This window comes from Marmota flaviventris, chromosome 14, assembly GCF_047511675.1.
Source record: "Marmota flaviventris isolate mMarFla1 chromosome 14, mMarFla1.hap1, whole genome shotgun sequence".
Taxonomy (NCBI): Eukaryota; Metazoa; Chordata; class Mammalia; order Rodentia; family Sciuridae; genus Marmota; species Marmota flaviventris.
In genome coordinates, this window is record NC_092511.1 from 90,625,976 (window position 1) to 90,641,618 (window position 15,643).

The 15,643-nt window shown below is 44.0% G+C and overlaps 2 protein-coding genes across 9 annotated transcripts in view; one reads left to right on the plus strand and one right to left on the minus strand.

The window, feature by feature from the left end:
- C14H2orf49 (chromosome 14 C2orf49 homolog) overlaps nt 1-873 on the minus strand; it is a 35,062-nt gene extending 34,189 nt beyond the window's left edge. For all 6 annotated transcript variants that reach the window (XR_011704440.1, XM_071601907.1, XM_027951785.3 and 3 more), the window contains exon 1: nt 728-873. Coding sequence is in view for 5 of the 6 variants with exons in the window: in XM_071601907.1 (XP_071458008.1) it covers nt 728-826 (99 nt within the window). In the remaining variant the exon portion in view is untranslated. The remainder of the gene's footprint in view (nt 1-727) is intronic.
- Nucleotides 874-946: 73 nt separating this feature from the next.
- Tgfbrap1 (transforming growth factor beta receptor associated protein 1) overlaps nt 947-15,643 on the plus strand; it is a 68,398-nt gene continuing 53,701 nt past the window's right edge. Inside the window, exon 1 of one of the 3 annotated variants that reach the window (XM_071601910.1) lies at nt 947-966. The gene's annotated coding sequence lies outside the window, so the exon portion shown is untranslated. Of the gene's footprint in view, nt 967-8,311; nt 8,429-8,790; nt 8,874-15,643 lie in introns of those variants that run through there. The other 2 variants (XM_071601909.1, XM_027951801.2) reach the window with 2 other exon arrangements.

A 15,643-nucleotide genomic window follows, 5' to 3' on the forward strand; every position in this document is an offset into this window, starting at 1 on the left:
ACTTAGAAGTTTGAAAACCACAGGTAAAAGGTCATTTCACCCCAAAATGTATTTACCAGGAGAACTTGAGGCAACTAGACAAAATTAGGAGACTAAGGAAAATCCATGTGGAAAACAACAAAAAAACCACATAAATCTCTAAGGAAACTTTCAGTAATCCTCATTTTAAATAAATCGAGTCACTTTTTAAATTTTTTTCTTTCCGCCTATCAGAAGCCACACCAGCCCAAAACGAGTCGAGTACTGCAGGGAGACCCGGGAGTCTTGAATTCTCCTGCCAACTGTACTGCTTAGAGAGTGTGACCTTAAATAAACCACTTCATCTCTTGGGGACTATTTCAGCCTTCTGAAACGAGATGAGACGGTGTGCAAAGATGTGGACGATTTCTCGGATGCTTTCCAGTTCCGAGATTTCACCCTCCGTTTCTCTTCGCTTTCACACAGGCCGCGGGGTACCGGCGGCTCCTCCCTCCGAGCCTTTGTGGCTCCTTACAGATAAGTTCTATTTCTTAGGAATTCCTGATACTCTAGAGTCGTCTTTTTTTCCGGATGGGGGCGAGGGAAGACCTGTCTGGTCTGTGTGGGCTGAGAGTGGCCCAAACCCCACCGGAGGAGCGACCGCTGCGGGAAGGCCCGCCGTCACCGAGGCTGCTTGGGGCAAGCTCAGCCGCGAGCCTCTCCCGGGCAGGCCCACCCACCCGCCCGTCCTCCGCCCCGCGCGGCCGACCTGCTCCAAGGTAAGGAGGAGGAACTCCTGGGATAATAGCTCCGGGTGCAGCAGCAGCTCCGAGTCCGTGCAGCTGCGACCGCCCACATCCCCCGCCATCGTCGTCGCCAGGAGACCCCTGGCCGGCTACCCACAAGGCTCCGCGAGAGAAGCGTCCCGGAAGTGACGTATAGGGACGGAGACTTGCGCTCGTCGTCACTCTGACTGCGTCGGGAGCCCGCCACTACCTACGCTGACAGGTAGGGTGTGGGGCCTGTCGCCTCCCAGGAGAAGCTCCCGGGAAACCCGGCAAAGAAAGGGATGCCAGACAGAGAAACAAATGGCACGTCGAGTCTTGCAGGAAGCTGGGGGGAAAGCGAAGTTCACCGAGCCGGACACGATTGGTTGCGCCTCCCGTGACGTCCGGTGGCAGAGGCTAAAGGGATTCTCAAGGAATCAGGCAAATATACCGTGCCCCAAATACGACAAGTCCGAAGTTTTGTTTTTTCCTTTTTTTTTTTTTTTAATTCAACTTCTTGTCATTTGTCTCTTAAATCGTCCTCTAAACAATGTTAGTCCAATAATGCCGGATACTATTTCATTGATTCCCTGTAACCCCAGCGCCTCGGATTTAATAAGCCCTCAAGTGTTTGGTAATCGGAATTAACCAGCGCTGAGAATGGTAACCCGCAGAGAAGCGCCGGTAGTGGCAACCAAACGTTTGTTTACTATGTGCCTGCTGTTGCATTTTACATGGATTATCCAAATCCTCTCTACAGTCTAGTGAGGCATGTATTTCTAAGTGGCCTTTTTTTTTTTTTTTTTTTTAATTTCAGTCGAGGAAACTGAGGCACAGAAAGGATAATTTGCGGGCTGGGGTTGTGGCTCAGTGGTAGAGCGCTTGCCTAGCACGTGTGAGGTACTGGGTTCGATCCTCTAGCACCACATTAAAAAAAAAAAAAATGAAGTTGTGTCCACACACAACTAAAACATATTTATTTATTTTTCTTAAAGGATAATTTGCTCAAGATCACAGAATGAGCATGCAGCAAGACTAAGATTAAAGTAAATTTCCTCTACACTTAACTATAATGAAGTAACAGTTTTTAGTTTAAACGGATTATATATGTCAAATATGGTCTAATTAATTGACTAAAAACTCTCCCAATATATGCACATTTATGACTTCACATTTGCAAACATGTTCTGAGTGCTTACTTGCATCCTCTTTGATGTATCATTTTATTGGAAATTTTTCTTGCACAACAATGTGAACAACTCTGAGGATGCCAAAAAGATAAACCTGTAAAGAGTATTGAAAAATAAATGGGCCGATAAAGCAAAACAACAAAATAAAACTGAAAGATGATTCACAGGTTTTCTGAGTCATTTATGTCTGCGTACTTCATGTATAAAAACTGAATTTTCGGAGCTGAGATTAAATTTAAAAATTACTCAGTCTTAAAAAAAAAAGCCTAGTTCTTCCATTTTAGTGCAGAGGAAACTAATCTGGAAAAAAAAAAAAAAAAAAGATTTTCAGTGACTTGCACCAAAATGACCAGAGTCTTAAAACTGTGCAGAATGTCCTTAAGTGTGTTAGCTTCATGGTATTGACATCAAGACATTCCATATCCAAAATCTGGTTTGATCGTTTTATAACAATAGTGAGCTGGATGTGGTGGCTGACATCTGTAATCCCAGGGGCTCAAAAGGCTGAGGGAGGAGAATCACAAGTTCAAAGCCAGCCTCAGCAATTTATCGAGGCCCTAAACAACTTAGTGTCTCAAAATTAAGAAATAAATAAATAAATAGGTCTGGAGTTGTGACTCAGTGGTTAAGTGCCCTGGTAACAACAATAATGAAATTGGCATGAGTGGTATTTTTATTCCCATTTCCATTTCCTTCACTGGAAAAAGTGAAAAGCCTTGGAGACAACCTGGACTTGAAAGCAGATCTCAGTTCAAATTTTGTTCTGCTGCATAGAGACCTTGAGTTTGTCTCAGCCTTGATCTCTTCAATAGAAAAATGCTGTGCTGCTTCTGTGAAGAATGGTCAAAGGAGTAGAAATTGTATGACACTCGTTTATAGAACAAATGATTAAGAACCAGTAAGTGGTTTTTTGAAAGTTTTTGGTCATAGGAAGCAGTCTAGAGAAGGGGAGAAAGGGCAGCTTTCCAGATTTGCATACTCTCATTAAGACAAATACTTCATCTCTCTTAGTCGTAGCTTCCTTATCTCTGAGATGAAATTGTAATACCACCTCACAGTGTTGTAACAATTGGAGCTGAAGTATGTCAAATGCCTCTCCTTTGCCTCTACCTAGACATTTTCACGAAGGGAGAGAAGGACAGGATGATGGTACAAGAGGGAAACGAACAGTCTGGAAATGTGGTTATAAGTTTTTGCTGTACTCTTTTTCCCTGTGGTTTTCTGGACTAATCACATAACCTAACACCTCAACTTCTTCATCTGCAAAAATGTTTTGTGGTAGTTCAAATCTTGTCTTTTTTTTTTTTTTTTTTTCCCAGTACTTCCCAGTTTAAAAGTACTTCCTTGCGTAGAACAAATCCACTAGTATTATTCTAGATGACTCTGAAGCAAAAATCTCGGTACAGAGGAAATCATTAATTGAGGCAAATAATGATAATAATATTAAGAGAGCAGGAACTATGAGTTTCCTACCTCCAGAGGAAAGAAAGATTGTTTGTAATGCCTGCTCACTCTTTCCTGGGCAGAATCTCTGAGAGTTGGAATCTTGGAGAATTTTGTAGTCTGATGGCTATGTTTTAGACAGAGTTTTCTGTTTCAGGAGATTGGTGGGGAGGCCCTAGAATTTGCATTTCTAAAAAGTTCAGGGATGAATCCTCAAATATGTCCAGGTTAAAAGGCTGCCTCACAGAGATTGTAGCCATACCACATAGCAAGAAAGCCACAGACATCCTAACCCTCAAGCCTGAAACCAAAAGATGGAAATCATGGTGGGCAGAACAACTCAGATTCCTATGGGACCAGTGATTTGAAGACCTAATGACTCTCACTTCTCTTCTGGATCCTTAAGATCATTCCCAACCTAGGCACAGCCTCAAGGTAAAGGGGAGGGTCTCATATTGAGAAGATTGATATCTCTGCAGCAGAAAATAGGCTTCAAAGAGAAGGAAGGTTCTGTTATAGGAAAAAGAAGTTTCTTACACATCTGAGTTTGTAGACTGAAGTTTATTCATATTACCTGCCAGTTTTAGATAGTAACCAGAAGTCATTCTACACTTGAAGCTAAGCATTGTGAGAATTTTCACTTCATTCAAAGATGGTCAGGTTTTATTAACATTTTTATTGGATAGCTATAGATGACAAGAACAAAACTAAGGGGAACCAACCCTTAGCTCCCTGGAATCATTGCCTCACTAGCTGGTAAGTTCCTCTAGGGCAAGTTCCCTGCATTTCCTCTGAATCCTTCACCTGGCTCACTACCATCATCCTGCTTGTACTTAGTAAGTACTCAGTAAATAACTGTGAAGTTGTTACAATGCTGAGGCCTTCCAGGAAGCTGAGGCAGCATGAAGGCTCCCCTTCAAACACCGACTGATTCTTATAATCAAGTCAAAGATTTCAGACAATTTGCTCAGTTATAGGCCTGAGTTTATTAGAAGGGATGGGAAAGGGGAAAGGGGACACACTCAAAGGTGACAATGGGTCCTCTCAGAAAGGAGGGGACAGTGTATCCCCTGTCCTACAGTTTATTAGGAGTCCTAGGGAAGTTTCCAGAGAATTCAGATCAGCTCCACCTCTTGACTTTCGACTGACAGCAGGATGACATCAGACATTCAAGTCCCTGCTGCCATGATAACTCTAGGTCATTTTGGCCCAACTTGAGTGGTTCTAACTGGAACCTCTTCTTACAGATTTTATTATTCTAAGGTGCATCATCCTTATCTTATCCTTATCAGATTTGGTCTATGAAAGAGTCATAAAGGTCTCCCTCTTCTGGGTAACTTGTGTTCCCCTTATCAACATTATTTTGGCTTACATTTCTCCTGTAGATAACAAGTAGTTTGCTGAGGAATGTGACATGTCCTGTCCACTTGAGCCAGGCAAGGCTGCAGGTAAACTGCCTTTTAAAAGTGAAAGCAGTAGACCCATTTTATAGAATTATTCTCTTAACTTCATGTTCCCACCACTCATGTGTCTGTTCCCTATAAGAATGAATAAGTCATGAACAAAATGTATACCAAGAACTTAGGGGGCTGATGCCTGTTGCTAGTGTAATATGTAAGATATTATGTCACACATATCATTATTCAGAAATATATCTGAACTTAAATTAAGGGGCTTTAAAGTGAAGGGAACAATTTAAGGGATTCTTCACATTTTGGACTTGTGTTTTTTGCTATTTAAAACAATAATCATATTTTTTGATTATTGTCATTTCTCATTCCTTTTACAATCAGGGTACAATAAAGATGTGCTTACTCAGCTCCTCACTTTCTTACAAACCCAGTACAGGCTGCTATGATAAAATACTATAGATTGGGTGGCTTATAAGCAACAGAAATGTATTGTTCAGACTTCTGAAGGTGGGAAGTCCAAGGTGCTGGCAAATTCAGTATCTGGTGAAGGCCCATTCCTCATAAATGCATTCTTGTAACTGCGTCCTCATGTGGTGGAAGGGACCAGCAGACTCTCTTAGACTTCTTCTATAGGACATAAATCCCATTCATGAGGGCTCTACCCTCACAACAGTTACCTCTCACCACTTAATACTGTCACATTGGGGAGTTGGTTTCCACATGCATTTGGGGGACACACAAGCATTCATATTATGGCACTCATGTCACAAGTCACCTCTTTATCTCTGGGTTCTCCAGCACAGTGCCTGCCACACTGTGCAAGAACAGTAAGTGCTGCATGAACAGAATGAATGAACCTTTCCTAATCCTCAGGCACTTCCCAACTGAGCTACAGGGTCACCAACCCTCTAGTGCACTTTTTTTTTTTTTTTTCCTTTTTGATCTGGCTGGCGGGTGGGCAGAGGGAAGGGAGGTGGTTCTCCCACATGTCCTCTTAATTTAGTGGTTCTCAAAATCAATCATTAGAATCCCCTGGAGGGCTTGTGTAAACAGTATTATGGTCTCTACCTCCAGAGTTTTTGATTTCATAAGTTTGGAGTACAGGCACAGGAATTTGCATTTCTAACAGTTCAAAGGTGGTGATGTTACTGTTGGCTAGCAGCTATACTTTATAAGATGCCTCACTAAGTTCAGCCACCTAAGGACAGAGACTTTCTTCCTCAATTCAGTATGCTCTCCAGCCTCTGGCATAATATGGGACATGTAGGAGCTGCTCAGAAAATAGCTGATTTGAGTAACAGTTCAAAAAGTTTATTTTACTGAAGGTAGATTTCAAGTACGTGTGTCTGTATGATTAAGTCAGTACTGTACATGTAAAAGTTCTTAAAACCTGACAGCTAGGGTCTGGGAAGTGGTAGAGCATTTAATTGGCATGCATGAGGCCTTGACTTCTATCCTAACACACTCCACCCCCTAAAAAAGAAAACATGGCATGTAATAACCTTTGTTTTTTTTTTAAATCATAAGTGTAACTTCTAAAATGATATCCATCCATACTTGACATGTGCTTTTTGGAGTACTTTACATGAGAATAACACAATCTGCATTAAAGGCTTCTTTGAGGCTAGTTGTATAGCTCAGTGTAGAGGGTATGCTTAGCATGTGCCAGGCCCTATGTTCAATTCCCAGTATCAAAACAAACAAAAAAGTCCTTTTAAAGATAATTTAGTTCATCATTATTGACCATCAATAATTTTAAAAACTTGGTCGAGAGCTATATTCAGAAAGATACAGCAGAGAATCTGGTAGACACATTCTTTGCCTTCCTGAGCTTATGCCCAGTGAGAAAGTAAGGCCTGCAAAGTGCATTTATTGAGAATGTTACATTTTGAAAGTAGACAGCAAGTATTATAGCGTCTAGTTATATCTACGCAACTCTTAATCTTCATCTTCTATTAGAACATATCTTTTTCACCTTCTATAAAATACTGAATGTGTTTGGTATGGGCCCTGGGTCATTCATAAATATTAAAAACTGAAGTTAATACTCCTTTGAAAATGATATGATTGATATTTGTTCTTAAATATAACCAACAGAAATAACAGGACGAATTTAGAATTAGCTGATGCAGATAATTTGCACATTTATGGTCCAGGCATTTATATATAACTGCCAGTCATTTGAGACATATAACTGCCAGTCATTTGAGACATGGACTTCTCAGCAAGTTCCAGTAAGAACAGATGTTTCTAGACAGAATAACATGCCCACATAGAGCTTGCCATTTTCAGAATCCTGTGGTAAATCCTTTCATAGAGGAGATAATTTTTTCTGAATTATCTTGTTAGCATACATTTTCACTCCTAAATCTCCAAACTGGGACACAAAGTTCGCTTCATAATCTATTCAATCATTAAAACTTAATTTTACATTAAAAAAATTACTGTCAGTTGAATTCTAGGTTCTTGTTTTTGCTGTTCCTTACCTAGCATGGGGTTTGAGACAAGTCATTTACCTCTCTTTGTGAAAGTGGGGAAATCGAAGTTCCTACTCATAAGGGTATAGTAAAAGGTATAAGAAATAAATTGCTCTAAAGTACTTAATTCAGTGTCTGGCAATCTGTAGGTGTCACCTCTGCAACTAGTCTTGTGCAGGGGTGTCTTGTGGCATGAGAAAACACGAAAATACAAAAGGACAAATGTAGATTCTAGGCCAAGCCGAGCCAGTGATGAGTGGATGACAAGTCATTTGAGCGAGCCTGGGTAAAAAGCAGAGCTTCAGCTGGGTTCAGTCTGGTGCCTTCCAGCTCCCAGGGGCCATTCATTGTTGGCATCTTTAGACCTTAGGGTTTTTTCACCACCATTCACCCTTGAAACCCAAATGCTGGTCAAAACTGCAGATTCTTCCAGTTGGAAGCTGAGCCAGTGACAATGGTTCCACTGAGTCAGAACTGCAGCACTGTCAGTGGATGGGACTTGTGTGTGCCCATGAAGTCACACTAGGGAAAGGGGTGGAGAATAGGTCACAGGAAGAAGATTAATTCTTGTTTCTTTAATTTGGGTTTTTATTGGTTTTTATTCTTTTTTCATCCTTTGAAACAGAAGACCACAGAGTGGAATATAGTATCTCCCTCCCGCTTGTTTTGTGGATGACATCTTTGTCTCACAGTCCAAGGGACTGGAAGAAAGTCTAAGCCGCGGGTCACCCACTGGTTCTAAAAAGTCTGGGAAAAATCACAGGGGAAATTTGCCTTTCTAAGAGTTAGCACTGACAATTCTGGAGGGAGCTTTCGAATTCTTTCATCGTGAAATTAGATTTCTAAGAGGAGTTCCTGGATTCAGGGTAACCTAAGCTTTTTCATTGTATCTTAACCCCCCAAAATAGCAATTAATAGACCAAAAGCAGCGCAAAACTGCCCCAGAACTCCCTCTTTAAATTCCTATAAGTAAGAGTATCACTCAAACATACTCCTCCCAGAGAATTCCCTTCGGTCCCGGGCCAGGGCTAGGGGAGGGCCTGGGGACCGGCGGCTTAGCCCAACAGCGCCCTTCAGCCCAGTAGGGCGGCCGCCTGCGAGTCGGCTCCCCGGCCTGCTCTCGGCGGCGGCGGGTGAAGCGATTCCCGGGACCCGCCACCCAGCCGTCCGCCCGCGCGCAGGTACATCCCGAGCGCGTCCGCCCAGCCCGGCGCCACTTTGGTGTTGACGGTGGCGAGCGGCCGGGGCCGGGCGGGTGTTGGCCGAGCTGCCCACGCCGGTGGGGGAGGAGAAGCGACTCCTCCGGCCGCGCAGCCAGGGCCGGCGCGGACTGCGCGTCGCCGGGCTCGGGTCGCCCCGCCGGGCGGGAGCGGTGGTGGCTGGGGGCGGGGGCCGCGGGGGCCGCAGCTCGCGGGCCGGGGCCTGGGCCGGGAGCGCCTGGCGGGCCCGCAGGCGGCCGGGCGCGGGCACCGCGAGCTCCCGCCCTCCGCGGCGCCGGGCGGCCGGCCCACGTGACGGGAAGCGGCGGCGGCGGCGGCGGCGGGGCCGAGCAGCCCTGGAGCCGCGGGCCGGAGCGGGCGGCGGGCCCCAGGCCGGGGGCGGCGCGGACGGCGGGCGCGGGCCTCGGTGAGCGCGGAGGGCGGCGGCGGGCGCTGGGCTGCGCGGGCAGCGAGGGCCGTGGGGCGCGCTGGAGGGTGAGCGCTGCGTGCGCGCTCCGCTCGGGCAGGTGTAGTGAGACAGGAACGCGGGGGACGCGGAGCGAGGGTCTGCAGGATAGAGCAGGTGTGCAGGTGTGGGTTGGAGCCCGGTGTCCAGTTTGGGGGTCCGGCGTGCTCGCTGGGGGAGCCAGTGGATGTTCCCGTGTTTGTGGGATGGGACGGGTGTGCAGGAGTGCGGGGTCAGCTAGTGTGTGTGTGTGTGTGTGTGTGTGTGGAGAAGGTGGAGGAAGATCTGGTGCACCTCGTCCTTGACTAGTGTTTCTGGGCACAGGGATCTGGAAGGACTGTCCCCCTGTGCCTCTGGAGCCTCCACCCCTGATTTGAATGGTTTGAACGCTGTAATTGAGGTTTCCCTGAGCCCCTTACATCTGAGAGCTAAAGTTTGGGGTCACAGGGCCTGAATTGTTGTCCTGAACTGGGAGATTAGGCAGGGGCATGTTGAGCAGAGAAAGAGGCCTCACGCAGGGTTCCTGATCCCTGTCTTTGACATCAGATTGAGGGCTGGAAGGTGCACCCTATGGGATTTTCTCTTTCCAGTGCCTTCCAGAGGGACAGGTGGGAGTTGGTGGCTTGCCTCTGTATGTTACGTGGGTTGACTTTAAAGACTGAGCCTGTCCAGTTTTCTGCTCCCGCTCTAGTTTCTGCTTCAAGAAGCCTCTCTCCCAGGCCGCTCTGGGACCCTTCCTAGACCTGCTGGAAATGGGCTTTCCACAGGCAAAGAGACCACATTGGGCGCTGTGGTCTTAGTGGGGTTCAGTCACTGATGCCCTGGGTAGCCACCAGGTTCAACAGGAAGGAAGGCAGAATTGGGTGTGATTGTGGTTGATGATAAGTTAAGGCACTGAGAAGGTGTGCAGGGAGGATCCTGATGCAGCATGAGCTGGTTCACTACATGGTGCCCGCTACTCTGTGGTAGTGGTGGACATACTTCTCTTTTTTAGTCAGCAGAGCTGGTAGATAACTGCATACTCCAGCTCCATGGGCAGATAGGGAGGAGCATTTGGCCAGCTGCTTCCTTTTCTTTTTCCTTCTATTTCTGCCAGGCAAGCAACCTCCACAGTTGTAGCAGCAGCCTCTTTGGTGTGAAACAAAAGACAGCCTAGGACACTAATGGAACCCCCTGGAACCTATTCACAACCAGCCTTTCCCAGGCCCCATTTCATCTATGGCATGGGTCTGAAGGCCATAGCCATGATGAGTGTGGGCTGTGGGTTCAATTCCCAGCTATGGCCCTTGGGCAATTTGCTGCACATTTTGATTTCCTCAACTAAATAGGGTTACTATTACAAAAGGTGCATGGAGTCTAATAGGAAAGTGTGCATGAAAAGCACCTGACACAGGGCCTGGCACTTAATAAATGCACAATAAATCACTGTTAATAAATATAAATGAGAGTGTAGGGCCATATCTCTGTCAGTTCTGAAAATCTATGGTTTTATGCTATGAGTAGTTATTAATCCAATGACTGCTTTATTCTAGAGTTAGATCCATTTTGGATTCTGAATTCCAATTTGCTGTATACATCAAGACATGCATTTCAAATTCACTTGGATAAGAAGCATGGTAACAGTCCTGACTTCCTTCACTCACATCTATCGTAGAGTTGGGGACAGAGCTGTTCACCACTGCAGGCTCCCAAAGCAGAACCAACCTTGTCCTAAACCTTTCAGAGAAAGGTATTTGAATGGGGTCTGTTCCTCCTTTAGACAGCTCCAAGTTTAGGAGTTTTAAAAAGCATAGACTCACTGTCTTGAAAGTGCTGTTTCTAGGGTTGATATACAACTAGCATTTCTGTTCACTAAAGAGAGAGAGAGAGAGAGTGTAAAGGAAGTTATTGTGCCTTATTCTTTCATGCTAATATTAAAAATTTGTGATCCTTTAAGAAAACTCGAGGAAATTTTGCTTAATGGGTTGAGTGTCTTCATCTTGGTCAGAATCCAGTCCTCATTAGAAATACATTAAAGTAATCATTTGTGGTAGCCAGGTGTTTGGATTCTGCTGAATAATTTGCCTCATACTTTAGAACTTGTCTCCTCAGTGGCAAACCTGACTACTTATATATGTATATATATATAGAAAAGTTATATATATATATATATATATATATATATATATATATATATATACACTAAATATAGAAGTAACACCTTAATTCGAGGCTACCCTAAATAAGATTGAATGCTTCCTGCAAAATGTATTTGGAAATCATACTGATGATTTGAGATCAAAATATTTTTCTCATAGTCAAGTAGCTGCTGTTGAATCTTTAAAGATTCAAGAAAAGTAATGTTTGTCAACGAGGACAACTGTCTACTTCCCATAGGCAAGTGATAATTTTTCATTACTGTTGAAAAGTTTTCTATTGAAGAAGTTGTTATCAAGTAAATGCCTTAGAAACCCCTATTCCCATTCTACTCCTTTCTCATTTCCCCCCTCCCCTCCCCAATTCCCTTTTTCAGTTGTGTTATGGTTTGGATCTTAAATGTACCCAAGGGCCATATGCTAAAGGTTTGATCACCAGCCAGTGGCACTGTTGGGAGGTGGTAAAACCCAGTGGAAAGAAATGATGTCATTTCCCAGTGATCTCATTGGGGATGTGGCTTTGAAGGGGGTATTGGGACCCCAGCCCCTACCTCTCTTGCTCCGTGGCTGCCATGAGAACACTCCCTTCCTTGCCACAGGCCCCAAAACAAGGGAGTCAAGCAACCACACACTGAAACCTCTGACACCATGAACCGAAACAAACCTTTTCCTCCTTTTAAGTTGATTTTCTCAGGTACATTGTCACAGCAACGGACAGTTGGCTAGCACAAGTTGTAACTGTTAATGATACTCTTATTCTATATGATGTACATATATATCTATATACATATATAATATGCATACATGTACACATACTATACACATATAGTGTGTACATACCACATATGGTATGTGTATATGGTGTGCATATATATGTATAGATACCAAAACCCTCAGAGGCTAAATCCCTTATACAAAATGATGTAGTATTTGCATATAACCTATGCACACCCTCCTTTATACTTTAAATCATCTATGGATTATTTATAATACCTAATGCAACATAAATGCTGTCAATTAGTTGTTTTACGTATTATTTAGGGAATAATAACCAAAAAAAGTCTATACAAAATTTTTTTTCCAAATATTTTCAATCTGCAGTTGGTTGAATGCACAGATGTGGACCCACAGATAAGAGGGCTTGATTATTATTGCCCAGGCAAAAGGACATCAACTGTGAATAGTTACATATAGGTATACAGCAGGACAACATCATCAAGATGACAAATTAGACAGAGCTTAGCTGTGTCTCTTTCTTTCTTTTGAGCTCCTTTAGGTCATTGAAACAGGCCCATTTTGTTGTGACTAATCCTTTGCTATCTTCTTAATTTTCAAAAAGGGGGAAATTTGCCCTTGGTACAAATCAGTGAATTTGTTGCTGACTCCTAGCAAATTTCATGATTGAGTCATAAACAGACGGCTGTGGGTACTTAGAGAGTACATGGTCAGCCTGGGGTACCATTCAGTAAAAACAATTTATGTGACATAGATGAGTCTCTTGTTTTGGTAGGAAACGTATAAACATGTTGTTCTGTGTCTGAGCAGATAGAATCATGGGAATCGTCTTCTAGACCCACAACGGGAAGCGAGTCCTCTGCTGATTACCAGGATCCCCTCAGGATGAGCTGCAGCAGGACAGTCAGTTACCTTTAAGGACCCTGGTGGCCTTTTGCATAGAGATGTTGCAGGAGGGACTGAGTGCCAAGAGAAGGTCTGAGATCATACTGCCTACCCTCCATCAATACAGCAGGAAGGACATGGCCTTGGAGTCAGAAATGAGTGGGGAAAGTCCCTATGTCACCACCTTTCAGCTTTGCACCTTGAGCAGGCTACCTAACATCACCATCTCTCCTAGTAGTGTCTATTTCACAGAGTCATTGTAAGGAAGAAAATCAGTCTTTCGAAGGCTCAGTAGCCTACCAAACCCAGACCCCCGGGGCTGTCACAAAGAGCAGTCGCAGTGTCAGGGCTATAGGCAGCTGGTGCCATCCAGCCTTGGAGCTGACTTTGTCTTGGGAGGCAGTGTGGCAGCTGGTTAAGGGCACATGCCTGGAGCCAAGTTGCTTAGATTGGCATCCCAGCTCTCCACCTACCAGCCATGGTTAGTCAACCTTTCTGCACTGCCATTTCTTCCCTCCTGGCCCAGAGCAGCTAAATAATAGCATAGGGAAGCCTACAGTCAAGTCTGCAAGGAGGATAAGTTTGTGATTTAAAGCTTGCCATTCATATGTAGAATAATAAGCTAGGACACTACACTGGAGACAAGTCTCCTCCCGAAATGATTCAATAAAACAAATCGTACAATCACTGCAGTAGCTCCCCAGGGACATTAGGGAGTCTTCCAGTGGACACTGTTTCATCTTATTCTTCATGGTTACTGATACCCAGATCTCCTGATCAGCCCCTTTCCTGCTGGAGAAGAGATTCCCAGGTGGCCCCACCCTGCTTTGATCCAAATGAATATATTCATATCAGAACAACACTATTAACCAAACTGCACACTGTAGTCAGATTTCAAGTGACTTTTTCCCATCCCAGCATTCCAGGATCCTTTTCCTGACCCAGTTTTGCCCAGTGCATTTGGCGGCATGTGTCCTTGGTCTGCTTTCCGTGACACAATTCCTCCGGCTTTCCTGTCTTTTCCATGACCTCAGCACTCTTGAAGGGTATCAGGGATTCTGCAGAATGGCCCTCGGTTGGGGCGTGTCTGGTGTTTTCTCATGATTAGGTTGAGGCCGTGTATTTTTGGAAAGAACACACAGAGGTGACATGCTGCAATTACATTTTAATTTCATGCTGGGGTGCATTGTGTGTCTCCCCCTCAAGCAGTGGGAGCTTCTCAGATAAAGTTCTGGGGTTCCTGGTGGCTCTGCTGTCCTCAAGGTCACTGGTCTCCATGCCCAGTGAGCAGTTCTCCTTCCCTCTGCCCTGGTAAGCCATGGGAATCCTGTCCTCTTGCTCCCCCCACCTCTCTCTATAGTTGCCACGTGCTCCAGTCCCCTCATTACCCTGTGAGAGCATCTGGAGGACTTAGCAAAGACCCTCCCTTCCCCAACCTGAAGCCAACTGTGGCTTAAAAAAACAAAATTTCATGCCATCCTATCATGAAAAAATAATCTCGTGTGGCCATTGAGCCTTGAAGTCATCCCAAACTGCATCTGACTTGAGCGCAGTCACTGAGATGATTCACGTTTTTCATAATCTTGAGGTGATGTCCATTACAGTGATCATTGATAAGTCAGTTTATCTCCTAAGAGAGGGGACAAACCCATAAAGCCACTGAAATGTATCTTTTAGGTGCAACTCAAAAGTTTTGAGATGCTTATGTGGTTGTATTAAATGTTATTTATAAGTGTATTAAATGTGTTATTGGGGCTGGGGGCTGTAGGTCAGAGGTAGTGGGCCTGCTGGATTCAATCAGCCGCACTGTAAACAAAGATAAAGACATGAGTAAGTGAGTTATTTCTACATACTGTGAAGAATTCCCCAAGGGAACTGGAGGTAGATATTGTTTTGTTAGTAGAGGATTTCTATTAACATTTTATTTTCCTGGGTTAGCACAGAGATGCATCTGAATATAGCTGGCAATGCAGGTTTTTGTTAGCAAGGTTTCCCTCTTCCCCACCAAAACAGAATTTCAAGGCTGTGATTCGACTCTTTATTCAGTCAGCAGCATAGTGTGAGAGGGTTAAAACTTTCCCTCTGCTCTTTGAAGGTTCCATAATGAGCATCTCTGGAATTAACTGACAGTAGATGGATTAACAGGAGAAAAGGCACACAAATTTGTTACTTTGCATATGTGCAAAAGCCACAAAAATATATGAGATTTTAAAGAAGGATCTGATGATTGAAGCTTCTATGGTATCCTGAGCCACAGAAAAGATTAAGGGCAAGAGGTTCCTCAGTAGTGAGGGCCACACAAGTTTCAGGAGGGTGAATAAAGTTTTTCATGTAAATAAACCTCTAAAGTAATAGCCCTCAGAAAATTTGTGGTACCATTTTGAACATCTCTTATCTAAAATCCAGAGCTTTTAAAATATTGATGTGGTCCCACAAATGGGAAATTCTACACAAGATCTTATGTTATTAATTACAGTCAGAACTCTAGCACTAAAATTATAGTATAAAATTACCTTAAGGCTGTGTGTATGAAATGTATATGAAACATTAATGAAGTTCATGTTTAGACCTGGGTCCTGTCCAAGACATCTCATTATGTATATATAAATCTTCCAAAATCTGATACCTTCTGAGATCTGAAATACTTCTAGTTTCAAGCATTTCAGATAAGAGGGACTTAACCTGTAGGTTCTGTGTTGATCTTTAGTCTCTTTTTCTAGATCCTTCTTTAGACAGATAAGGAGAAAACCTTTGCCTGCATCTGTCGGCTCTTCCTCATTGTCCCCCTGTCAGAACACGAAAGCACCATACTTTGGGGTATTGCTTTTTTTCAAGTCCCACCAATAGCATAAGAAATAGAAGTTTCCAGGAGGGGGGATGGGGGTAAAAAAGATGGTGGAATGAGATGGACATCATTACGCTAAGTACATGTATGAAGACACGAATGGTGTGAATACACTTTGTATATAACCAGAG